At 36.9% G+C, this 26,533-nt stretch overlaps 2 protein-coding genes and 1 long non-coding RNA gene across 3 annotated transcripts; 2 read left to right on the top strand and 1 right to left on the bottom strand.

Annotated features, from left to right (window-relative positions):
• The first annotated feature begins 828 nt into the window (after nt 1-828).
• On the top strand, nt 829-5,925 carry IQD22 (IQ-domain 22). Its single transcript, XM_068461770.2, has 4 exons — nt 829-1,426; nt 3,950-4,150; nt 4,872-4,949; nt 5,030-5,925. Exons 1-4 carry the CDS (start codon nt 1,004-1,006, stop codon nt 5,660-5,662), a joined length of 1,335 nt encoding a protein of 444 aa, XP_068317871.2. The 5' UTR covers nt 829-1,003; the 3' UTR covers nt 5,663-5,925.
• Nucleotides 5,926-8,524: 2,599 nt separating this feature from the next.
• On the top strand, nt 8,525-12,876 carry LOC137723811 (uncharacterized). The gene is made up of 3 exons (XR_011066972.2): nt 8,525-8,735; nt 12,148-12,271; nt 12,549-12,876. It is a non-coding gene; the product is annotated as an uncharacterized LOC137723811 (long non-coding RNA).
• A 2,791-nt stretch (nt 12,877-15,667) lies between these two features.
• RBL2 (RHOMBOID-like 2) lies at nt 15,668-18,680 on the bottom strand. The gene is made up of 5 exons (XM_068461978.2): nt 18,002-18,680; nt 16,905-17,068; nt 16,557-16,720; nt 16,166-16,416; nt 15,668-16,018 (listed from the first exon to the last, which is right to left on the bottom strand). Exons 1-5 carry the CDS (start codon nt 18,280-18,282, stop codon nt 15,907-15,909), a joined length of 972 nt encoding a protein of 323 aa, XP_068318079.1. The 5' UTR covers nt 18,283-18,680; the 3' UTR covers nt 15,668-15,906.
• Between the last annotated feature and the right edge of the window lie 7,853 nt (nt 18,681-26,533).

The raw sequence follows: 26,533 nt of genomic DNA, 5'->3' as shown, positions 1-26,533 counted from the left end.
CAAACCTTGAACATCTCCTTTGTGTTGGCAATCCTTAGTTTTATGCATGTGTTTAGGTTTATGTCTTAAGAAGAATTCAACCTCTCTCAACTTAAAACACCTTACGAATATGCATGCGCATCCAACGGAAGCTTAAAAAAAGGAGACACAAGAAAAAAAGATGGTATGAATGGTAGAAGAAAATTGACTATGTAAAATCAATTATAATTACATAATACAAAATTATTTTAAATAATATATAAAACAACAATGTAAGCAATAATATATCAATAATGAATTGTCAATTTATTTGACACATTTGAAGGAACAAACGATCTCTCATTCGAAATCATTTTGTAAAAATTATTTTTAAATGAAAATTAAGACTTTAAACGATTTTGATTATAAAACTTTCACGGCAAAATATATTAATTACAAGTAGAAGAATGAATTCATCGTTGAAGAAAGAAACGCAAATATTATTCTTGCATGTTTGTATTTTAAAAACAATTGCATGTGTAAAAAATTTATCTCTGTCGAGACTTTGTCATCTAGTGTAATTTAATATCATCATCTTTTCTATCTGTTTGTATTAAAATAAACACTAGAAAACAAAACGTTATCAACGACCCCAAATTATTCCAATCTATTTGTTCTTTACTCTTGTTTTTTAATTGGCCAAGAAATTATAAAAAAACCAAAACCAAAAACAAAAAGAATTAGAAAAAGAATAGAAAGTAGCAATGGAGTGAAGCATACGCGCCATGCAGAGAAAAAGCATGGATTTTATGGATTTTCACTTCCCAACAATAAATATGTGTTAATCAACGGCCCCTCCCTCCTTCGACAAAATCTCCACCGTATAAATTCCCTCGTCTTCTTTCTTTTCCACCCCCTTCCCCTTCCCCTTCCCACTCTTCTCTCTCTCCTCTGCAACTGCAAATGCAACTCCATAACCATCGCTACTTCCCCACCCCACTCCCATCCCACCACCCTTAGCCTCCACATTCCCCACCCCCTAACAATGGGCAAAGCCTCCAAATGGTTCCGGAGCATTCTGGGCCTCAAAAAGCCCAACCCTGCCCACCAAACCACCACCTCCTCCTCCTCTCCCAATCCACCCACCAAAGACAAACGCCGCTGGAGCTTCGTCAAGTCCTACAGAGAAAAACACCACCAAAACGACGCCGCACCGCTCCAACGCCGCATGGACTCCTCCACCGACGCCGCCGACCCCAACACACACGCTATCGCCGTGGCGGCCGCGACAGCCGCTGTGGCCGAAGCAGCAGTATCCGCTGCTCACGCCGCGGCGGCGGTGGTCCGGCTCACTAGCAGCGGACGGTGCGCCAGAAGCCCCGCAGTGCACGCTAGCGGGAACCGCGTTGGAATTAGCGAGGAAGAATTGGCCGCTGTGAAAATTCAGGCTGCCTTCCGAGGCTGTTTGGTTCGTATCCCCCTATTATTTCCTTTAATAATTTATTTTATTTTTTAAATTTTTTAATCGACCGTTAATCTCTGATTAAGTTACCGGGATTAGCATTATGCCCGGAAGCCGACACGTGTCCCTTCTTCCACACTTTCTGGTTCGTGCTTACACAAACAATACTTCTTACTACACACAGTTCCACTGTTGCACCTTCTGTTAGAGAAGGTCCGATACGACGTCGTTTTGGTCTTCGTATAATTATTCTAATACCCAGTTGGGGCTGCATCGAGCTGTACATTCCGTGTCGTTTTTCCCAAAACGGCAATGCGTGCAGTTTCTTCTCTCCCACTGCCATTTCTGGGGTACCCGTCTGCATTTTTCAATGCTCGAAACCCCACTAAAATGCGCCAGGCGGTGCGCACTGCACTCTCGTGTGGACCACTGGACCTCCCAAAGGGTTCGGCACACCCACGCATGGTCCTTCCATCTAGAGGCCTTCCATTTTTTATGTGTTGGCGTTTTCACAGTGTGGTCAGGATCTAATGTGTCAGGGTTTTTTGTGGATTAAGTTTTGGTTGGGGATGCCGCAGTTTAATGGTATTCCTCTTTACTGGTAAGTTAAAGATCGATTCTCACTAAAGGCGAATTTGAACCATATTATTGTTAGCTCATTACGAGACTAAGCCCATCTTATTTCCCTTAGAGTAAATAATATTGTATGTTCAAAATAATTTTGGTTGTTGTGATTGGAAGATTGCATAAAATCTGGTTTCTACTTTAGTTGTGTTCTTTTTTTAGGGTGAATTATTTTAGTTTTCTGCATTTTGTAGGTGGTTTTTGGAGATAAATGTGGATGAATTGGTTTTGCCTGTGACGTATTTGTCTAAATGTTAGTGTCATGGATTTACTGAGGCCTTTGAGGCTCTTTAATTTCCTACCTAACACTTCATTTAATCAATTGGGTTTATTCTAAAGTGATTTCTTAAAGCTTTTGACTTTTCTATTCTTTTACTGCAAATTAGGGTTTTTTTTTTTGTAAGAAATGAGGATCCTCTCCTTTTCTTTTTTTTATAAGGATCTTAGGATCTTTCAATTATATTTGTTGATCTAAAAAATTATTGTAAATTTTTTCATTTAAAATTGAATATAAATAATACCGGATGAAAATATGCTGCACAAAATATGCTGCACAAAATATGCTGCACAAAATATGCTGCACAATATATGATGCACAATATATGATGAATGGATGTAAGGTCCTCATTATTTTTTATGTACATTTAGGTTTTTTTATAGGGAATTTTAACAATTATTTATTTTAATGAAAAATTATATTTTTACATTAAAAAATTAATTCTGATATTATTTTATCTTATATTTTGTCCTTACATCAAAAATTTCAAATTATTTTCATTAATTTTCTTTTTTTATATGATTTCTTGAAGCTTTTGGCTTTTCTGTTTTTACTGTGCACTTGGGGGTTTTAATTACTACAGTGTTTGCCATTTCAATTGGTTTTTTTAAGTGATTTCTTATGGCTTTTTGGCTTTTTTTTTATTTTTTTTTTACTTTTTTTTTTTTTTTAACTGCTCCTTTAGGTTTTCCAATCAATAGGGGTTTTCAGTGATTTCTTAAAGCTTTTAGCTTTTTTTTGCACAAATGCATTTTTTAAAGTGTTTGATCTTTCCTAGGCTAATTTAATATAAATTGGTCATGTGGGGTGGGGGAGGAGTTAGTAGGATGGGACTTTCTGAATGTAATCAAGTTGGTTTAACAATCCCGTTGTAGTTATATGCATTTTAGTGAGTGGATGGATGGCTAAAAGTTCAACTCCATGCTTGTTGACGTTTTTGCCTGTTGGGTCCTGCTCACTTAAAGTTTGGTGGGTTCCTAAAAAAGAATCTTCCTAATTGACTTTTGTAGGAGGGGAGGGGGGAGAGATACTTTCATTCAGGGATGCCACCGTCACGTCCCGGACCAATGATACAGTGTCATGTGCTTTAACTTCCCCATATTGTCTGGGACGCCACGGTGGATCCTTGGGGTGTAGGTAACAGGAAGTCTTTCCCGGGTGTTGTGTAGGTTGGGTTCTTCAATTTCGTATTAATACGTTGATAGATCCAAGTCAAACAGTGGACAATACTTTTTTACCTTTTTGCAGGGCTGGTAGTGAAATGTCGTTGTTTGCTCGTTGCCATGTCAGGGCCATAGATTTATTTGCTATCACTGGCCTAAAATTACTTTCTTTTACGCGCCTGTTTGATTCAAAATTCTATGTTGGTCTCCTTGGCGCCGTAATTTCAAGTGTCATTGAATTTAAGCTCTTCAATGAATGAGATTATGAATCTGTTTACTGATGCCTTGACGAAAAGAAACCACATATCTTGGTTTTGTTGTCAATTTGTTATGATTCGATTATTATGGAAATGTTGGTTTGTGAAACGCTTTTCGTTGTTACTTTAGTTGTGATTAGTATCGTCTCCGCTGAGTTTAATTGGGTTTTCACAAGTCAACTTACTTGATTGAATGGACATTTTGAAGGCAAGGAGAGCATTGCGAGCGTTAAAGGGATTGGTGCGACTTCAGGCGTTGGTTAGAGGTCATATTGTGAGGAAGTTTTATGCTGACCGGTTGCAGCGGCTGCAAGCCATATTGCGAGCGCAGGCACGAGCTCAAGCACGGCGGGCCCAGATTTCTGAGCTCTCCCACTCAAGGATCAAATCATCTCAGTTTCACCAACCTGTAAGGAAAATTTATGTCCCTCCAGTTTGAGTTTTTTCAAATAGATTTAAAAAATTGAAATCGTGGACTTTTGAGTGGGGGGGGACCAATCGTTTTTAAGCTTTTGGATTCCCCGCAAGTACTTCTCAGTACAGACATATAATGTTGTGATGAAGTGTTGTTTGGTGGAAATTATAAAAGCTCCATGATGCATTCATGTGTAGTTACATGCTTTATTTGTGTGGACACCACTTTCACAGTCGAATAAATGAGAGTGGCATGATACGTATAACAGTTAATGTACATTATCAAACTTGGGAGGCATATAACATGGTAGAGGGGACACATTGATGCTTTACAAGCTACTACTACATAGATTTACCTTGTCCCACTGATCATTCGCATCAATTTAACCGTGTACTAGCACTGCTTATACGGTTTTATCTCGGTAAAACAATATGAATTTAGTTATTGAAATGAATTGAGTTAGCTACTTGCTACGTAGCTGTCTAATTTGAACTGTTTACGTGTAAATCACCACGTTTTGTAATCTGCAGTACATAATTTGTTTCTCATTCTGTGTGATTGTTGGTTGAGGACAATATAAGGGAAATACTCTTTAAATTGAATGTGTATTTGCATTTGATTTGTGTATTTTACGAGTCCTCGTGACCAAATTGTCATCTGTGTTTACCCAATGTTTGTTTATTCATTAAACAAGAAAAATTTCATGTACATGCAGGATCCAGCAACCCCTGAAAAATTTGAACATCCTATCCGATCAAGGAGTACAAAGCATGAGCAGTTCTCAACACTCCGGGTATGCTCAAATCCTGTCTTTCCTCTGGATTTCCATGTGTGCTACTTACATAAGATTCTCATGCCTATTACATCCTGCAGAGAAATAGCTCCAAGTCCAATGGAACTACTGATGATGAAAAGAACGACAGGGTCCTCGAAATAGATACTGGGAAATCATACATTGCACCTAAACGGAGAAATCTTTTTCACTCTACTCATCTTGCTGTGGCCTCAGACCAATACAGCCATAGCTTTACCACTTCAAAAGACTCCACAAGCCATCACACACTTCCCAGTCCATCGTCTTGTGAGTTACAGTCTTTTAGTCCATTGAAGCTCTCTCGAGAGGTTGAGGAAGACTCTTTCTGCACTGCCAACTGTAGTCCGCAGTTGTATTCTGCTTCATCACAGGGAGCTACTTCGAAGAGAAGCCCCTTCACTCCTACAAGGAGTGATGGCTCAAAAAGTTACCTAAGTGGCTATTCCGATTACCCAAATTACATGGCGTGCACTGAATCATCAAAGGCTAAGTTGAGGTCTCTCAGTGCTCCAAAGCAGAGGCCTCACTATGATAGGTCTAGCTCAACAAAGAGGTACTCCATTCACGGCTTTGGTGAGTCGAGATCAATTACACAACGGACATCTGCCTTGCACGCTAACTTTGCAAATAAAGCCTACCCGGGATCTGGTCGCTTGGACAAGCTTGGGATGCCGGTGGGTTACAGATACTGATATGGCACTCTTCGGGCGGGGGTCTTTCGCCATCCATTGTAATTTTGAATCTAATTTGGCTAACTGATGTAGTAGTAAACTACGTTTAAAGTCCGAGGAATGTTTAGAGTTGTATTAGCGCAGGGCATGTATATTTGTAGGGTGGGCACGGTCTGGTTCGGCCCAGTTCCACCCTCAAAATGGAACCAAAACAGGAAAATTTAACGGTTCGGTTTGGTGTGTTTTTGTTTAATTTTATTACTAAAATCATACAGTTCGGTTCATGACGGTTTTGGTTTGGTTCATGTCGGTTTACAATTCTAACCAAAATTATATGTATGTTTTTTCTAATTTTCTATTTCTAATATCAAACACATATTTCAACTATATTCTGGTTCGGTTCATGTCGGTTTACAGTTCTAATCAAAATTATGTATATGTTTTTTTTTTCTAATTTTCTACTTCTAATATTAAACGCATTTTTCAATCACAAATTCAACTAAATTTGAGTTTCCACTACTAGATCTACAAGATTTGTGATCAGATGATAGAAAGTGTGCATATAAATATAAATCAAAAGATAGAAAAACTCATATCAAGACTAAAGTGTAGATCTTAAACTAAAACTAAGATGTACATAATGCATAATATACTGGAAAAGAATGGAGAAAAATAATGTAGGGAGAGAAAAGTGATAAAACAACAAAGGAGGGGGAGAGAAGTGAAGAAAAATATTGGGCTTATGCACATGGTCTTCTTGGAAAAATGTTTTATTTATATAAAAATAATAATAAAACAATAATTTATATTAAAAGTGGTTCGGTCCGGTTCTTAATATTTCCAAATCGGAACCGAAATCGTTTGAAACGGTTCGGTTCGGTTTTTGTTCCCGTTTTGACTTTTTTTGGTCAACACGGTTTTTTACAGTTTTTTTTTTGTCACGGTTCGATTCGGTTTTCCGGTTTGGTGGTTTTTATGCCCACCCCTATGTATTTGCAGATCTCAATTCTTTTAGAGCTAAAATGATAGCTTCCTGCAAATGCCATTTTGTGAGTCAGTTGTAAAATTAAGTTCTCAGAAGGGGAAGCAAATCGAATGTATGAACATGAAATTTCATGTGATGAAATTATTGAAAGAAAAAGGTTGTGTTATATAATTTATTTAAAATTAGTATCCTCTGATTTTCTATAAGCTTATGGGCATTACTTTACTTAAATGAGTTTTCCAAGAGGAAATGATATTTGTATGCTTTTTCTCATTCTGCACTCTCGATTGTTTGATTTTTTTTAATTCATTTAATTCAAATGCTAGAAATAAACAAGGGTATGCAAGAGGAGAATAAGATCGGTTGAATTCACTTCCCTTTTCATAATTCTTCCATATTCTTGACTTATGGTTTCGTGATGTACCTGTTTCAAGTAAGTAGATGGCATTGGAAGAATGTGAAAGAGGAAGAGAGTGAGAAATTGGTTCAAGCACTTCATACTAGTATTTAAATTGCTTTGAGAACTTGACCTAAACATCACTTATATAAAATTCATGAGAAGAAACATGATTTACAAGTATGTCTGAGAGATGAAGGAGCAGGTAAACAGTTTATGCACTTAAACATATGTGCTCAAGGATTTCTTAGTAATATACAAATGCAAATCGCAGAGTCCAATCGAGCTACTAATGGGGATTTCTTTTGTATACGAGCATAGTTCTATTTTAAACTAATCTAAAGTGCATGAAGAAAAACAAATGAGCATTTAAAAAAGAATCTAAAATACATAAGCCTAGCTATTTATTCAGCTTGCAGTTCAATATCCTAAGAGCCCTAGCCTCAAACTCCAATGAAAAGATAAGCCGTACAAGTAGTACTAGAGCACCAGTGGCCAATGGCGAAGCTAGGATTTCTCGGGGGGATGAGCGAACTTAAAAAAGTTAAAGGTTAAAGAAAAATGGAAAGAAAAAAAAAATGGGGGGATGGGCGAACTTAAGCATTGTTTCTTATAATATCGTTCCATTACGTAATTGTAAAATGGAAAGAAAAAAAAATTCTCAGACTCTTAATCCTAGAGTACACTATACTAATATGCATAATAACTAATCCAACCAACAATTCAACCAATCCAACCAATTGCATAAGCTCCAAATAATTACCCCTAATATGCGTAATAACTAATCCAACCAACAATTCAATTAATCAATACCAATAACTCAATAAGCATACAAATTATTCAATAAATAAAAATTCAAAAGCATATGAATAAGAATAATTGTATACATTATGGAATAATTCAATTAATTAATCAAGAATCAAGAATTCAAATTTTAATTTTCACCCTAAAAAATAATTTCATAATTTCATATCAATAATCATAGAATCATATCAATAATCAATAACCAATAACAATATTAGTGCATTACCATATGATTCTATACCAATTAAAACTCATTCATATTAAATAATTTATTAGGGTTAGGGATTATAAATTTGGGAATTAAAAATTTGACCTAAAGAATGGCTTTGAAGGCTGCAAGCTGCGGCTAGAGAGTGGCTGGGAACTGACTAGAGTGGCTGGCAGCGGCTGGAGCTTGGAAAGTGGTTGGTTTTCCGTTCGTTGGCTGCCAAGTTGTTGCGTAACTACTAGGAATTTGGGGAGCAGGCTTTGCTCTATGATTGGCAAAGGCAAAGTTCAACATGAAAAGAGGGACATGCACTGAGGCATGGGTCTGAGGAGAGAAGGGGGACATGCGGTCCCCCCATATTTTTTTTTTTCATTTTCAAACTTATCAAAACGGGGCTGTTTTGTTTTTATTTATTTTTTATTTTAACTAGGTCCAAAACGACGTCGTTTTGGCCTGGATTTTTTTTTTTTTTTTAAAGGATCCAGCTCTGCTGCACAGTAGCAGAACCAAACCACCGGAACAAAGAGGGGATGAAAACCAGTAGAGTTTTTGATGAAGGGAAGGGCTGAATCAGCCCTTCAGGCGTATTTTTCCGGCGAGGGGAGTGGCGGCCGCCACTCATCGCTCCCACATGGCTTCACCACTGCCAGTGGCCAAGATTCTAGTAGATTTCTCCAAAGCTGACTGCTGAAATCCAGAGGTACATGTGAAATTTCATTCCCTCAAATTTATTTATTTTCGTTAAATCTTGTTAGTTACAAAATTTGACTTTTCGTAATTACCCTCAAATCTTGTAGAACTTTCAGGTTCACAATTAGTATTTCGAGTAGAGCTTGATCCTAAAAACGCGTGGGGAAAAACCGTTCGTGAACCAGAGTTATAACGAATGAGAAATAAGCGTGTAAAGTCAGTGGCATTTTTTATAATTGGCACCTCTATATATAGCAATTCCAGCTTTGCTGGAGTGACCTCGACCAATAAAAAGTGTCGATCCGTGTTGACCCGAATTGCTCCTTCACGACCTGCGAAAACATACCCGTTTCTGGGTAGTTTTTTTGTTTTTGACGTTTTTTTTTTCCGGTGAATTCCAGTGACGATGGACTTATCTACACCACAATCAAATTAGTGACATCCCAGCACCATTTTCCACCCAAGAACCTCCCTGTTTAGCCACCTGTCGCGACGGTGCGAAGCTCAGGGTTTTTCAAGATTATCCAGCAACAATATGTCTTCTTCTGTGCTTCCCAACACCAACCACCACCAACAATCGACTCGTCATGAACCTGGCTACAAAACCCATGGCTTGTAATAGTCATCAGAGCTCCAACGAGGGTGAGCCATTTTGTGTAATCCTACTATTTTTGGGGAATTTCAACTATCTCCAACCAGTTTTTCACCCTAGCGAAAGTACAAACATTACGTTATTATTCACAAGCTTCATTTTGGTATAATTTGAGCCTATTTTAGTATTGGCCGCATTTCAGCGAAGTTTGGCTGCCGGCCGCCACATGAGGCGGTATGTGGCCAGTAATCCGCATCATGTTTTCCCTTAGCCGGAATGCTCAGGTGATCAGTCCTTACTACTGTAGCAACGATTTGCATTGTGGTCTTATTTAATTGGTCGTTTCGGGAGTAATTGGTTGCCTTGCAGAGCAAGTCCTTGGAGGTTTTGAAAGGATTCCTTGTCAGATGGAAATATAAGTTGCCCTTGGAAAATCCCCTCATGAGCCATTGTGGGCTATTGCCTTATCGCACCATGCATGTTCGTTGTTGAATCGGGATATGTAATCTCTCAAAAACTCGTTTAGGCCTTGGTGCACCGAGGTAAGGTCGGTCGGCGTGTTCTGTCTCTTAGATATAATCATATACGTGTCAAGGAAAACTTGCCTAAGCCCATAGAATGAAGTGATTGATCCTAGGGCTATCTATTTGAACCAATCTTTGGCCGTTCCTCTAAGGGTGGCCATGAATAACCTATATTTGGTGGCGTCATTGTTCCGTCAACCTTTAACTGCTTACATAATTCCGTTAAGATGGTCGCACGGATAGGAAAGTCCCTCGTAGCTTTGCGTTTTGAGCGCTCAAGTATCGCCATTTGTCGGCTCGTCTAGCAAGTCCTTGGAGAATGGCAGAGGAACCTCATTCTCGGAGTAGTCGGAGTTTTTGGTCTTAGACGTCATTTCTAGGTCTCCCAGTTGGTCCCAAACACTTTTCATCTCCTCAATCATGCCTTCCTTTAGGGTGTTCCTCAAGTCATAGCGGTCATGTAGATTCTCGGTCAGACCCTTGGTTGCCTGCTCAACGGCTTGTGACCCTTTTCTATTTATGTCTTCACAACCATCTTCACTTCTATTCTCGACGTCCTCTAGTGGTGGGAGGACCTGCATTCGTTGGGTTTTTGGGAAGATCAACCCCCAGTCGGGATATGCTCTTGATCTTTTCGTTGGTCTAAGTAATTTGCTCTAGGAGGTTAGCATGTTTCTCTTGGAGGAAGGCGTTTTGAACATGGATGAGGTGAGGTTTCTTACCTCATCCATTTCTCCAACACCGGCAAGTATATCATTCATCTATTCTTCCATGCTGGCGAGCCTAGCCTTCTCTTCTCATATTTTGCTGTGGCTGGTTGCTTTTGGCCTGCTATAAATGGTCTTAACTCTCATCCTCATACTGGTCATTTTGTTGGAGTTGTGCCCTAAAAGCCAATTTCATAATATTAGTTATTAAGTAGCAACTTCATATTAATTAATATATAAATGGGCAAGATTTATTCATTCATGAGTTTGGCTTTATATTATAGAGATAATATTCTATGAATGAGTCCATAAGATTTAAGGTATGGACGCAATGTCCTAAATAAGGTTAAGGCAGGGCTACTTGTATTTCATAGTCACTTAGTTCTTAAATAAAGTTCCTAGCCATTAGGATAGTCAATGGGACATTAACTGTCTGGAAAGACAGGTGTATATAGTCTTAAGGTTAGCATGGTCTTATTCTACACTTGTTGGACACGTGATGGATATACAGGTGCTTGTCCGTGTAAAGTTCATTGAACACTGACCATCCAAAAAGCTTAAACGTATGGATGCTTACCACATGTCCAATGATACAAAGTTTCTAGTTGTAGTATGCAAATACTTCTTAGTCCTAAGACATCATAGGTAACTTATATTTGTAGATATGAACTTTGATTTCACTTTAAAGCCCTCAATGACAGCGCAGGGCCCAATACTGTGATATTCGGGTTTATGTGTATGAGTACGAAGATACATGAATGCGCAATAAGAAATTTATTACCTGCTGGTAGTTATTCAATAGAAGGAGATATTCCTTGAAGCCACTTGAAGATTCATCTCAGAAATCTTCTGCCAAAGTACTTGTTGATCAAGCTATGTTTGTAAGAATTGCGTCAACATGAGATGCATCATGGTGATCATCGATTACAACATGTGATTTGACATAAATCCATATCACATAAATTTTGATCAAGATATAGATGATAAAAGAACAGAATTGCATTGTAACTACAATCAAGGTTCGAAAAAAGACCATGACTTGTTCGCGTATACTTCTACTAATTCGAGTAGAGCCATGATTTGCTGCTAGGTGTCACTCATAGTTTGTGAAATTAAATAAATTCACTAATTAATTTCAATGCGGTCTTTAGTTAGAACCTAAGAGGTCACACACATATGATAAGTTCTAGTAACATTATATGAATGATGATAAGATATAATGAATTGTTAATTATATTGTATTAATTATTTGGGCATATTGGACATTATCTTAACTAAATAGGCATTAGGCTTTATTTTATTAAAAGGAGTCCAAGTTCACAAACCAATAGTGGGTAAGTGAGTGGGCTTGGCACATGGCATAAAGCCTAAGGCGCCAAACCCTAGGGGAAGTGTAGCGTAGGGGTGCATCAAGGAGTCTATAAAATACTCATATTTTTCTCATACACACAATGTAAAAGTTGTTCAATTTTGTTTATTAGAGAAAAGATAGAAAAACCCTTAAGCCAAATACACTTTGTGTGCCGCCCATTCTATATTGATCTAAGTGAGAGATATTGCTAGCACATTTAAATCAATCACTCAATCATTCATTGTTAGATTTATCAATGTGGATACTCTTAGAGGCTCAACATTTGGGAAGCATCACGTGATCAATCATGAAGAGGAAAATTGCAAGGATAGGGATGATCCAATCAAGCTGCATGCACGTGACTAGATTCAAGTAAGTTAATCTCTCCGACATCTTAATTTGTTGCTTTATCAATTACAACTAATCAGATATATAATTGAGATAACATATTGTATGTTATTTGTTAATTTTTGCTGCATATTTAAATATTCAACTAAAATTTATCCCAATAATATGCCCAGAAACCCAATATATTTTGCTCAGTTGGGTACGATCTCAAAATGTGTCTAAGATAGCGTGGTAGAAAACATAACCAAATTGTATGCGTTTTCACAGACGATGCCAAACTGTTAACACTCAAATCTTGCAGGTTAACAAATTAAAACAATTAACCATTGGTGGGCTTTAGTGGTGGAGCCACATGGAGACCAAGATTGGCACGAGCCTATCTTGAAATATTAGTTTATATACCTTATCTATTGGTTTTGTAACTAAAGAATGTGCTATTCGGTGGTTGAAGGGGTTTTTGTGTTCCTGCATGTCAGGGGTAAGTTCTTTATCAGCAATTGTTTTTTGGTTATTTGATACAAAACAAGGTTAATTTATGTTGAAGAAAAATCTCATAATAATTGTATTGAGCCATGATATTAAATTTTTGTTTGAAATTAATGTTAACTTTATTGTTAATCTTGTAACAAGTTTTGTTTTTATGATATAATTATTTTAATACTAAATTTTTCATACATGTTAAAGATCTATTAGTCTTGTTTGATTAAAATTTTACATGCCAACACAGAAAAGGAACCTTTAATTTTCTCTCATTAGTTGTATTGCTATATTTTTTGTCTAATTTTTTTTGTATGAGTTAAAGGCCCCTCCTAATCTAAATTCCTGGCTCCGTCACTGGTGGGCTTGGGATAGAACTAAAATGAAATGAATTCAAAATTTAAGCGGTTCACCCCTTAGCATTGGGCTACCTCCATTGTGTTGCTCGAATTAAATTGATTTCAAGGGTTACAAGTAGCACTCGGCTAAGAGTTTTAGTTGTCTGACCCCTTACAAGAGGTTCTCACCCTTTTATATAGGCCCTCAATGAACCCAAACAACCTTCGGCTCACTTGATCTCACCGTCTAGCATTTAATGTGCCACATGCATCGATTAACGTGCTGACAACTTTTTTAACCATCAGTCGATATTCGGCGGTGAAGTGACGTTTGCTCAGTCAGGATTGCTCGCCCTTTTAGATCAATGTATGACGAGTGACCTGCTCGGCCTCAATTAATTAACCATGTCACTCCGAACAATGGCCCAACCGCCTTTGTATCTCATCCTAGACTTTAGCTTTTGATTGTTGATTGACACATGCTTTGATTAGTGTTTGAGTAAGCCTACTCCTAAAATCTTGTGTCATAAAATTGTCAGCCTTTCCACGTGTCCCTGGCAGTCAAAAAGTACATTATGTAGCCTAGTTAGACTGAACTGATGATCGTTCGAAACTCCCATGGACCTTGGGCTTCTTAATCTTCTCTAGGGTTCGACTTTAATTGGGCCTTCGCGGTCTCTTCCCGACCTGCACTGTTTTGTGGATCGAAAACGACCTTGCGGTAAAAGGACCAGTCATACGGACCAAACTTTTGCCATCAAACTTCATCAAAATACATATGGTCTTGAGATACACACAAAAGATAATGAGTGGATTAGTTTGGATCCTCTTCATCCTCACATTCCTAGCGGGCGATGGATTTCAAGCTTGGAGTAACGATAAAAGACGATCTTGCAAACATAGTCACACTGAGGGAGAATGAGGTGATACGATACTTGATGATAAACCTTGTAAGAAAATGACACCAACCTTGGACTAGAGTATTCCGTCAAGGAATATTGCTCCTCTTTTTCTTGTTCTTTCCCTTTTCTTTTACGTTGTATTTTACTTTTTTCTTTGTTTTAGCAAACATGTGTGTGTTTTTAAGGATAAGAGTTTCCTTCTTTCAATCACCTGATGATAAAGAATTTATATTAGGTCTGATATCTATTTATTTTCACCTTTCATGAACAAAGTTGTGATAAAGAAATCAAAAACAAATTTCCGAATTTGGGCCATGGGGCTTGTGGAGCCAAAAATAATCATAAGGTAACACATGGATTTTTGAATAGAGGAGGACAAAAATACCCTTGATGCATACTGGGATTCCTACGCGCGAGTAGTAGGCAATCATCCCTCAACCAAGTCAAAAGTGCCCAAAGAAGGTAACAAATTCAAAATTATTTCATCCTTCCTCATTCCATATTCTCTACAAAGTAATCATTCCATAGCGTTCAAAACATTCCATAAAAATTAGGTTAATTGGTTAATTAACGGATTTATTTCCTAATTAATCCATTAATCACCAATTAAATCACCCATTATACCAATTAATCACCCATTACACAAATTATCACCCATTACACACCAAAAATACCCCAAAGGGCCGGCCACCTTTTCTCCAAAGGGGACCGGCCATGCTCTATATATTGAACCCCATTTTTCTCTAAAAAGCTAGGTCTTCACTCTTGTTAAAATTCTCCAAAACTCTCAAACCCTTTTCTCTCTAAATTTTAACTTTGGCATCGGAGGTTCTTCGGCCAAAGCCTCCCCTCCCCCCCCCCCCCCCCCAAAATCATCGTGGGCGCTTGAGGCTCTTGGTCTTGACCTAAGGTGTTATTTGTTTGTAGGTGCAATTTTGTCCAAGATCAAGGAGGAAGAAATTTGTATCCACAGAGCTTAAAATGGATTGTCTAGTTCAAGCCTATCTGAACAGATTTTTATTTATTTATTAGTAGAGCGGTATTTTAAATAAGATAACATGTCGTTTGACCTCCTGAATCATTACTCCAGTTAAAATTGACTCATGAATTATATTTTTGATAAGTTAACCCCCTAAACAATTTAAAATTAGGCAATTAAGCCCTTACCTTCAGATTCGATGAAATTTTATCTACTTTGTCGTCAAATACTGATGCAATTTTACCCTCAAGAGTGAATCACGTGCTAATCACATGCCAGTATTTGACGGCACAGTAGCACCAAATCTGATGGTGGTGTTAATAGGCTAAACTATGGGATTCAAATTTAGGTAAAGACAGTGAAGCACACCGAACAAGTTCTATCAGGTGAGGATGTGTTTACCCTTGTCACTTCATCCTACTAGTACTATAGCTATTTTTCGTTAGCTTGTTCTTTCTAAAAACAAACCTTTTATAATATGTTGGCATGTGTGATCGCCCTGCAATTGACGAGGAAGTATGAATGACTATTTCCGAGCACATTGCCAATTATTTTCTTTTCGGAGAAATTCTTCTCCAATTTTGAATAAGACCATCCTCCGTAGTGTACTTGGTAATCCTTTCTTGTGTAAATACAAGTCCTCCATCATCCACACCGTAATGGACGAATATTAATTTGGTAAAGAAAAAGCTACACAAGCGCACAAGGAGGAGAAAATCCATCGTGAAACAAATCTCAGTATATAACGGGACACGATATCGTCCGTAACCTGTATCAAATATACATTAGTATCCCAATGTTCCAAAGCAAGGCTAGAGCATCTCATAATCATGTCGTTCTACGCATGTACATTAGTGGACTGAAAGCTCCCATTGAAAGAAAGAAACACATATCATCACACAAAGAAGAAAAGAATAGGAAACGAGATGAACAAGTCAGACACACAGGACGACACTCCTCGTATCAGTTCCCGCATTTCCATTTTGATGTTGGCACGCAGCTTAGGTAATGGCACCAACTGCAGTGCTTGTTTAAGCTATCTCCCTTGAACAGTAACACCAATCCTGTAGTTAATCTGCGTTTAACAAGAAAATCGATCATTAATCATCTCAAAAGATGCCTCATGTATGCCAAGACGTATACTTAAACTCATCCAATACAAGAAAGATGAATTGTATACGAAAATTCAAACAATGAATTAAAATTCCGGCAACAAGCTTACCCGGCAATCAGTAAGGCAGAGGCAACCAACACAAGAACATATTGGTAAGGCTTGTGCTTGGATTTAACACGAGCATTGGCTGGAAGATTCCGAGACTCTATCCATCCAAACTGGGGACGAAGTAGAAAAATAAAGCCAAGGAGAAAGCCACTCAAGAATCCTCCAATGTGGGCGAAGTTGTCAACATGAGGAAGAATCCCAACAGCTAAGTTAATGGCGATAATGACTATAAGCGTCAATAGTGCCGCAGCCTGGAAGACAAAGAGAGGTGAAATTTCAATGACTATGAAACATTCAAAATTTAACACGAAGCCATGACACAAATACAAGCATCAAAACCTTTAACAGAATATCAACTTCACTTGATAGAACTGTAAAACTTTGGACAAACCTTATTTGTGTATATACTCCAGTTAGTAATAAGCTCTGATAACATAGCTCCAAGAAGTCCAAACAAAGCGCCAGAAGCACCAACAGAAATATTGTTCTGAATGAAAAGGGCAGATAATATGCTCCCACCAAATCCAGACAACAGGTAGATTATCCCCACGCGTACTGCCCAGATCATTCAAACATAAAATTTATGTCAGAACGAAACAAAAACATCACGAAAAGACGTAAAAAGAAATACATTAGTAAGAAACCGACAAGTATCTAGACAATTATCAACATGGAAGAGAACAAATAGTTGATTTGCCATATTTCACGTATATGACGACTTGGATGAAAAATGGCATACCAAACCCAAACTGCTGCTCAAGACGGATGCCAATAAAGACCAAGCTGAGCATGTTTGCAAGCAAATGGATGACACCAGCATGCAACCACATACAAGTGAAAAGTCTCCATCCTTGATGCCCATGTACAACCTTGGACCATACAAGAGCTCCCAATTTTTCCAATCTGCAAAAGCAGGTAACTCAGATAATGCAAACTGAAAAGGAAGAAAGACATAGTATTTGCCCGTCGAGAAACACCAGAAAGCCATTTCCATTAAAGTACAACAAGCACAAAAGAAAACTTCTAAATTAAGATGCAGATAAACACTATTGGTCCCTTAACTATAACACCGCAGATTAATCTTTCCGAACTTTTTACATTCAACGAGTTCAATATTCTTTCTTTAAATCACAAAAGGGTCATTCTTCCGAGTCCTGAAGGATAAATTGTCGTGACACAAACTTAGTGGATTAATCAACAGTTTTTCACCTACAACCAAACCAAAGACGGCTAGAATACGAAAAATGAAGTTGACAAATCCAACCAACGTATGAACCAAATAATTAGGAGAACCAATAAATTAGAGTCGGACCAAATCCACATTAATACGAATTTGGATTGACATTTAAAAGCAACATTAACATTTAACAAACAACAAATCAGGATGCACATAGCATGATTTGAAAAATAGCCCCTCACAAATTTAAAAGACGAAAAAAAAAAAAAAAAAAACAAAAGCCAAAAAACTACAGCACTAACAATTGCTACTAACATACTGGACAACATATAACCAAGGTTTTAAAAATCGAACTTTGCATAATACTGACAAATCCAATTTATGAACATATCGAAGAATATTTCGAAATCGCTAGCCTTCAACGAAAATAACGATGAAAATGTGGTCGAAAATATAGAATTTTGAGGAAAAACAGTAAAATTCTAATAAATCCATACACATCCAACAAGAAACAGTAAAATTAGCCCACTTCCAAATCTTAATCAAATTCCACAAAAACCCAGAATCCCAAATCAATAAGGCAGTCAAAACACAAAACCAACAAAAACTCGCAATAAAAAAATCAGAAATTGAGAGATGGATAAAGTCAGAGAGCTCACGTATCAGAAGAAGGACCGAACAGAGGGTTCTCCCTGAGAGGCTCGAACGAAAACCGACCGAGAAACTTGGCCACGCACTTGTCGTCGAAACCAAGATTGTGTTTTGGGCAGTTGTTGATGGACATGGCGACGATGAAGACAACAACATTGGCCACCACGAACATAGGAATCAGCCACGATGTCCATTGGGTTTCGGATGTTCCCACGTAGTACTGGTTGGAGTTGTAATTGTAATTGGTGGGTCTGGGTTTTGCTGGCGGTCCTCGTTCTGGATCAGCCATTGTTTCGATTGTTCAGATTCTGTTTCTCTCTCTCTCTCTCCTTTCTGTCTCTCTCTCTGGAAAGTGTGAAACTTTGGGCTTGTAGAGTGAGAAAGGCGTCTCGTTTTTGGGTGGATTCGGAGGTATATATTTTCAGAGGAAGGAGGAATTGGGGAGCAGAGATTTGAGAAGTAACTTGGAAGCGAGGGGAAGACGTGTTTTTTCGATGAAGCGAAAGGAATTGGAAGCAGAAGAGAGAGAGGGTTGTAGATTTAACAGCCGAAAGAAGAAGAAGTAATGTAAAATGGTAGCTTTCTCTCTCCTTCCTCACTCTCTCTCTCTCTTCTGGGTTGTCCGTCTATTAAATATTTGTATGTTAGGCGGTGCCGTTATTAACTTTCCAAATCAACCGAATATCCATTAAATTAAAATTTTAAGTCTTTATATATTAACTGAATTTTAAAAACAAATTAATTAAATATGTATAAATACGTCAAAAAACAAACAAAAATAATTAAAAAAAAAAAGAAAAAGAAAAAAAGAAAACCACATCTCTCACTTAGGAGTTCTAAAAGACGCTTTGAGATAGTCGAGCATCAGACTAAGATCTAGTGCCTAGGCAGACTAAGGCTTGAGCCTAGGCAGATTATTAATTATTATGTAACATGTAAATATAAATGTCTACTTAATACTCAAAAATAATACATCACCTAGTACTACAGTCTAGTGATATTCTTCTTCACTTGAAAATGATAGGTCTCATGTTCGATTTTCGCCAAAAGCGAATTTGAACCATATTGTAGCTAGCTCATTGTGAGGCTAACCCAACCCTCCCCTTAGTGCAGATAATATTGTTTGTTAAAAAATACTTAAAAGTAATACATAATTGTATTGGGATGCATAAATTGCAGAATAGAATGACATATAGATTATAAATTTTTTGGTAAAAAAAATATCTAAGTTTTAGAACATATTGAAAACATGGGAATAAGCATATAATGAGTGCATCCAAGTATTAAACAAGTCTTTTACAATTTATTGAAAAAATAAAATGTAAAATGAAAATTATCTATTTTCTATTTAAATGAGAATCACGATCTAGGTGAGTGCTAAACGAACAAGACGTCATTTCTTAATTTTCAAACGCCTAAAAATTAATTGAGGCAGTGGCCAGTTGCTTAAATCCACAATGTCAAAATTTTCAAAAAAAAAAAAAAAAACTTTCCTTTTTCCTATAAAAAAGTGATGTGAATATTTTTTTAAGAAATTAAACTAAATTATTAGTTCTAGTGAACTCCAATTTCCAAACATGTAAAGGGCAAAAGAAAATGGCAATAGCCAAGGAATAAAAAAAGTTGTCATATTAGTCCAAAACTCCAAATCACACTTTTAGTCTTTGCTTAATTGATTAGAGGGACTGAAAGAGAACTTCCATTAAATTGATTCCTCAATGTCATGCCCAATAAATAATTTTGTGTATGGAAAACACCATATGGTGATGTCCAATCTAAAAAATATGAGTGAAAAGGATAATGCCTCCACGTGTTATTAAACTTGAAGTTACGAAAAAGAATTATGTTTATACGTATTGATGCGCGTTTGATCTTCACAAATTTTTCTCTCTTTAATAATTGTTGACTAAATATTTAACTCAACAACGCTTTCGTTTGTATTAATAAAACGTAGAATGCAAAAGCAGCAACACATCAGAATTGCAAATTTGTTTGGCCATATGGAGAGATTTTTTGTCACCGAAACAAAAGATGGTATATTACGTGTCACTATATAAATGGTATGATATATGTGTTAAAAAGTTAATAATTTAAATATTAAAATTTTCTACTACTTATATAAAAATATGTGATATATTACCTGTATTCCGATAACAATAAAAAATCTCTCGACCAAATGGCAATGACTCAGCAATTCTTGCAACAGAACAAATGGAGTTAAAGGGAAAATTCACAAATAACATAATCTAAACCAAATATAGTTTTAGTTTAGATTACCTACCTTCTTTTTGTTTAAACTTTTACCTGAGATTCCAACCCTAATTTCATCATTTGGTTCAGCACGTTTTGATTACAGCATCTTTCTTAAAAGGTAATAAAGCATGAAGCATATTCCCTATAAAGGCAACAAAAAATTTATGCAACTTTTCTAAGCTAATTTCTTTTCTTCATTACTTATTTTATTATTTAATCTAATCTTATTTTTTTAATCAAGCAATATTATTAGTGAGTTAAATAGTTAATTATTAAGGTAAGAATTGGTGAGAATCGAATCTGCATCAAGGTGCATATGTATGGTTACTTTCTGTCACTACACCAAAACACCATTTGCCTAAATTTGTTTTTTAAAATAGGAAAAATAAATAAGTTAAACCATCTCACGTTGGAAATAAAAGTTTTAACCCTCTACTTATTGTGCTCAGTCTCCAAATTTACTTCCTATGAGTCTATTTCAGAGTCCTTTTTTGGGCATCATGTAAGGAGAAAAGAGAAGCAACTTTTACCATCAAGATAATTGGATTGCCCACCTTATCTAATTGTGAGTTTGCAGTTGTGACTCAACAACCGCTGCAATCTTGACTATCATATCAATAACAAATATTTCAAACCCACATTAACCCCATTTATGGAGAGTTTTCCGTGAAACGATGGAGGAGAACGTCGCGTGATAGTGAATTCGTTTTGTTTATAGTTTTTCTCACTTATGTCATATTACATCACTAGCAAACAATAAGATTAGAGGCCTCAATTTTTTTCATCGAGATTTCAGAGTTTAACCAATGACTCACTACTAATTATATCGTTTTTCAACTTAACGACATGCACAATCGGCCAGTATTAAGTTCTATGACAAAAGTCTTTAATGCAATTAAAAGTAGAACTATTCAATACAAATGAAATAAAATAATTTATTTTGTAATGTTTTCGATGTAGAACTATATTCGTCTACATATTCATCATGTATTGTGCATGTATAATATAAAGTCTTGTAAATTGTAACATGATAAAATATTACTTGGTTACAACACTACATGCAAATTAAGTGAGAAAGCTCTCCTTAGATAAACAGCACGAATTTAGATAGCGACAAAAAGTAAAAGACCCATGCTTCTAAAGTTGTAATTGCTCGTGCCGAGGAAATCTTTGTAATCTTAATGTTGTGTTGTATTCTATAGAATATTTTTATGGAGTATACTATGTATCACAATAAAAATAGAGATAATATATATTTTTGAGTATCCTGACACTTGCATAATATGTGGTGTACTAGCTCGTTTTTAAGTACATTGAAAAATCTCTCATTGTATTCTTGTTATACTAAAAAAATGCCGTGTTTGTTGTTTTCGTGTCATATTCATTATCTTAACGGATCGTATCGTGTCAAACTCGTTAAGATAAAATAACGGGTTCTTAACAGGTAACTCAATAACGACATGATTTGTTAAAAACCTTCTTTTTATTTAAATGTTTACTCGAGAATCCAACCCTAACTTTATATTTGGTTCTGCATATTTGATTACAACATCTTTCTTAAAAGGTAAGAGGAATGCTAGGGAGACTCTCTCTCTCAAATGTGACTTTTCATGAACTTTTTGCTATCTTATGTTTTTAGTACAATGTTTTATAATGTTGCATGAAAATTGTTTATAAAGAATTATACTTTTGAGAGAGTTTCCTTAGCATTTTTCAAAAGATGATAAAGCATGAAGCATAATTCCCTATAAAGGCTACAAAAAAATTTATGCAACTTTTCTAAGCTAATCTGACACACCCCGATCAAAATCAAGGCGTGATGGCCGTCACGTGAGGGTGACGTAGCCAGGTGCACAGTGCGGAAGCAATAATAATATAAAAATGAGAATAAATAAAAACCAAAATAACTAGAGCACTAAATAAGAATAAGTGCAAGATGAAATAAGTGTAAATTCACAACCAGAGCATAAGTAGCCTTAGTACAGTCCAATAGGACGAATACTAATTATACAACACCAAAGGTAATCCTATAATGATGATAATCTGTTAGAGCTACCTTGGATTCCTCACAAGCCAGCAAAAAGTACTCCAAACTAGAACCTAGACGGGCGCAAAACAGAAAGTGTGAGTGGGCAAAAACAAAGCTTTTCAAAACCATTTCAGTTATCAAAGATAGTAACCCCTCACCGTAAAACCTGTATAATTTTTCAGAAAATAGAGAACATATATGTACCACAACCATGCTCAAAATAGCAAAATTCACAAATATGCCATGTCGAATATCTCAGCATAAAAATATGTAAGCCAGGTGATATAATCAATGCAAATGATATGTCAACCGAAGTCACCTAACCTGTACGGCTGAATCTAGAGCTCATCCATCTAGCCGGAGTCACCTAACGTGACCTGTATGACTGAAATCCACATCTTAACCAATATACCTGCGCACGAGTCGAAACCACCTAAAGTGGTATGTACGACAGGACTAGGTGTAAATAAATACGCTCAAGTGCTACGATCACGTGAAAACTGTGCGAATAATCGTGGGTCACCTACGAGTTGGAACCACCTATAGTGGTCTATACGATAGGACTGTGCACCTAACTTGGATCCACGGTGAGCGATGGTGCGGGAAATGAACATCACGTGAAGGACTATGCCCTAACCACGGTCTAGAGCACTAATACCGGGGTGCAGGTTTATGAGCTCTCAACACATCTCACATAATCATCAATTCACATAAACAATCTACAACTCACCTGGTACTTACCTGAGCGTCCACCACGTCAAAATCATAATATGCGCATATCATACAAATTCATAGTTTAAGCATAAATCAATAGGCATGGCATTTCAAACATAATTTCATTTAAACACATTTTCTGGGAAAATAACAAGTATATAAGTATATACTGAAAACCAAAAACCCACTCACTAGTATGTGGAAGGGTTGTAGCCCCCAAGCCTCGATTAACTGCGCTCTTCTTGAGGATAGGTCTCACCTATATGCAAAACAACTATATAAACGTTAATTTAAAGCACATAAATGAAACTAGCTAATAACTTCTCAGACATTGCTCAAATGGGGTGTTTGAATATACCAACATGATCTACTCAACACCACGAACATCCCCATATTTTTAGAAAATTTTTCCGACCACCCACGCGCCTTCATGCGCCGGCCACACGCAGGCACATGCTTGGCACACGTACGGAAACCCTAACGGCATTAGGGAATATTCCATTCAAAAAAGGAATATACCGTTAAATATACCTGACGTCGTTAGTAACACCGTTAGTATATTCCATCAAAGTTGACAGAATATTCTTCGTCTTCTCCGGTGATCCTCTCCAAAGCCGTCGTCGGGTGCCGTCTGCGTCGTCGAAAATTGGAAAAACTTAGAACTTTGATATCTTCTTCATTTCTCAACCAAAATTCATGAAAATTTTCACCAAAATGAAGCTTACAACGAGTAGAACAAAACCTTACCACTTTTAGGACTTAAATCCAACGGGATCTCGCCGAAGAAACCTCGAACACTTCGGCAACCTCTACAACTCGATGAACTTGAGCTTCTCGACATCCAAAACACTTCAAAATTACTCCCCGTGCTTCATGAAGACATCCTAAAGCTCCCTAGAACCTTAAAACTTGAAGAAAAGTCCATGATCACGACTGCATGAATAGTAACCCAAAACTAGGTTCTCTGGTTTTCGAGTTTTACAAGCTTTCACGTCGAACTAAGGGTATGGATGGGCTCCTGAGCTCACAAAGAACACAAAAGCAACCTCCTCGACATTGATTCGTGTAAGATGAAGCTAGTTTGAAGAGTAACCGTACAACTTATACGGACAACGGATGAAATCCGAGAGAATGAGAGAGATAGCGTCAACAGAGAGGTTTGGGTGTATGTGTGTGGTTTTAGTGGGTCACCAACCAAAAACGAAAGAAAATCAAACCTAAGTTCTAACTAGTTCCAAAAGTATTGGAAAATTAGGAATTGGATCACAACCAAAAACATATTACACATAATACATCTCAACGTCCAAGGGCAATTAAGTCATTTCCTTACTCTCGAGGATAAAATAATATACTCCTTCAGGACGAGCTATCACAACCTACCCCCTTAAGAAAATTTCATTGCTGAAATTCACACAACAACAAACAAACCTCTAATAATCACAAAAAAAGTGTGGATACATCTCTTTCATACGCTCCTCTGTCTCCCAGGTAGCTTCCTCCACCGAGTGATTTCTCCACAAAACTTTCACTAAATGCATGATCTTATTCCTCAGAACTCTATCTTTCCAATCCAGAATAGTCACTGGCTCCTCATCATAAGTCAAATCTGGATTAATTTCCAAAGGTTGAGGAGGTATCACATGCGACGGATCTGAAACATAATGACGAAGCATGGAAACATGGAACACATCATGCACTTTAGACAACTCTGAAGGCAACTCAAGCCTGTAAGCAACTTCACCGACTCTCTTGGTGATCACATATGGTCCGATGTACCTAGGACTTAGCTTACCTTTCTTCCCGAACCGTACCACACCTCTCCATGGCGAAAGCTTTAAAAATACCCAATCACCCACTTTATACACCTTGTCAGTGACATGTTTATCTGCTAAGCTCTTCTGTCAATCTTGGGCCGCTTTCAGGTTAAACTTAATTACCTGAATATTCTGAGTAGTCTCCTCCACTATCTCAGGGCCCTCCATAACCCTCTCGCCAACCTCAGACCAACACAAAGGTGTACGACAAGATCTGCCATAAAGTGCCTCAAATGGTAACATACCAATACTTGAATGAGAGCTGTTGTTGTAGGTAAATTCCATCAAATCCAACCGTTTATGCCAAGCTGATATGAAAATTAACCTGACATACAAATTAAACCCTATTTGTGACAATTGTAGTGTATATGCAAGTAGGGATCGTTCTAAACCGGGGACTAACTAGGGATGCTAATCAACTCAAATAAGATTCAAAAACACAAAACTAGACTCTATAGACTTAACACTAACTTAAAACACTCAAAACAGCAATAAACAATTAAAAAGACTCAAAACTGACTCTATGGAGTTGTTTGGACGAATTTTAACTAACTTAGACTCAAAACACTAATTTGGACAGATTCAAACACTTTTCTAACTAATCTAACACACTTAATAAAAGGGGGAATTAATTTGGACGAAATTAATTAAATTAGGCAGATTGTAAATTAAGCAGATTAGACACTAAATTAAGTGAATTGAATGGGTAAAAGGCTAGTTAGAGAGTCCTTCTCCACACATGCACATATGTAATACAAATTGATTTCCAGATTTTATCCCTTTAAACCATGAATGACAATGCCCCAAATTAATTCTGAGAAGCACAAATTAACTTTCAGATTTTCCTAGTTTCATTGAATTGGATGGAATACGCATCGACAACTAAATTATTCTTATCAAGTTCCCTACATGAACCGCATAATAGAGATACAATCAAAGATCATTAAGCTTTTTGAAAACCATAAGCATTGACTAGGCATTCGTAACTATGAACTGCATGATACTCTTGCCTAGAATTTACTTAACACAATCATGACTAGTGATTTTTACTACTTGTGAATATAAGTTCATAACGATTAGGTGAAATTCCCTTATATTCTAGCATCAAATTCATGTATGAAAACTAAGTATGCATCCTTAATCAACACACAAGAACAAGTTCTCAATAAATTAGTTAAGTAAATTGGATTCACAATTCAAGAAACAAAACTAGAGGAAATCAATTCATATAAAACATAAGTCCATGGCTTTGAATTCACCTCTAACTAAGAAAAACTTAGTTACACATGTTCATAACAATTGAAAAGCAAATTAAAATAAACATGGAAACGAATCGAGGGAAGAAAAAACTCTGAAAGTCTCCAATGGATGCAGATTTCTTGTGGCACAAGGTTGTCTTTCTCCTATAGAAGCACGGCAACTCCTTCTTCTCCCTAGGTTTACGGCACAAGGTGAATTTCTGAATGTATGGTGTGTGGTGTGAATGAGTGAATCAATGGAAGGGTGAATGGCTGCATAAGGTGTGTAAGGGGGTGCGGCACATTAAGATACATATATATATATATATATATAGCACGGCAAAACCCTAGGAAATCAGAGTTAGGGTTAAACTTAGCAGAAACAAGTGATTAGGGTTCCTTGGGTGCAGCAAGGCTTGGAAATTAAGTCATAGCCCAATAAATTTCTGATATGGACTTATACAATCCAAATCCAAGAGGAAAATGGCCAAT

This window comes from Pyrus communis, chromosome 4, assembly GCF_041283825.1.
Source record: "Pyrus communis isolate YQ-2024b chromosome 4, ASM4128382v1, whole genome shotgun sequence".
Taxonomy (NCBI): Eukaryota; Viridiplantae; Streptophyta; class Magnoliopsida; order Rosales; family Rosaceae; genus Pyrus; species Pyrus communis.
Note: the sequence above shows the minus strand (reverse complement) of the source record. Positions and strands in the feature narration are given on the sequence as shown.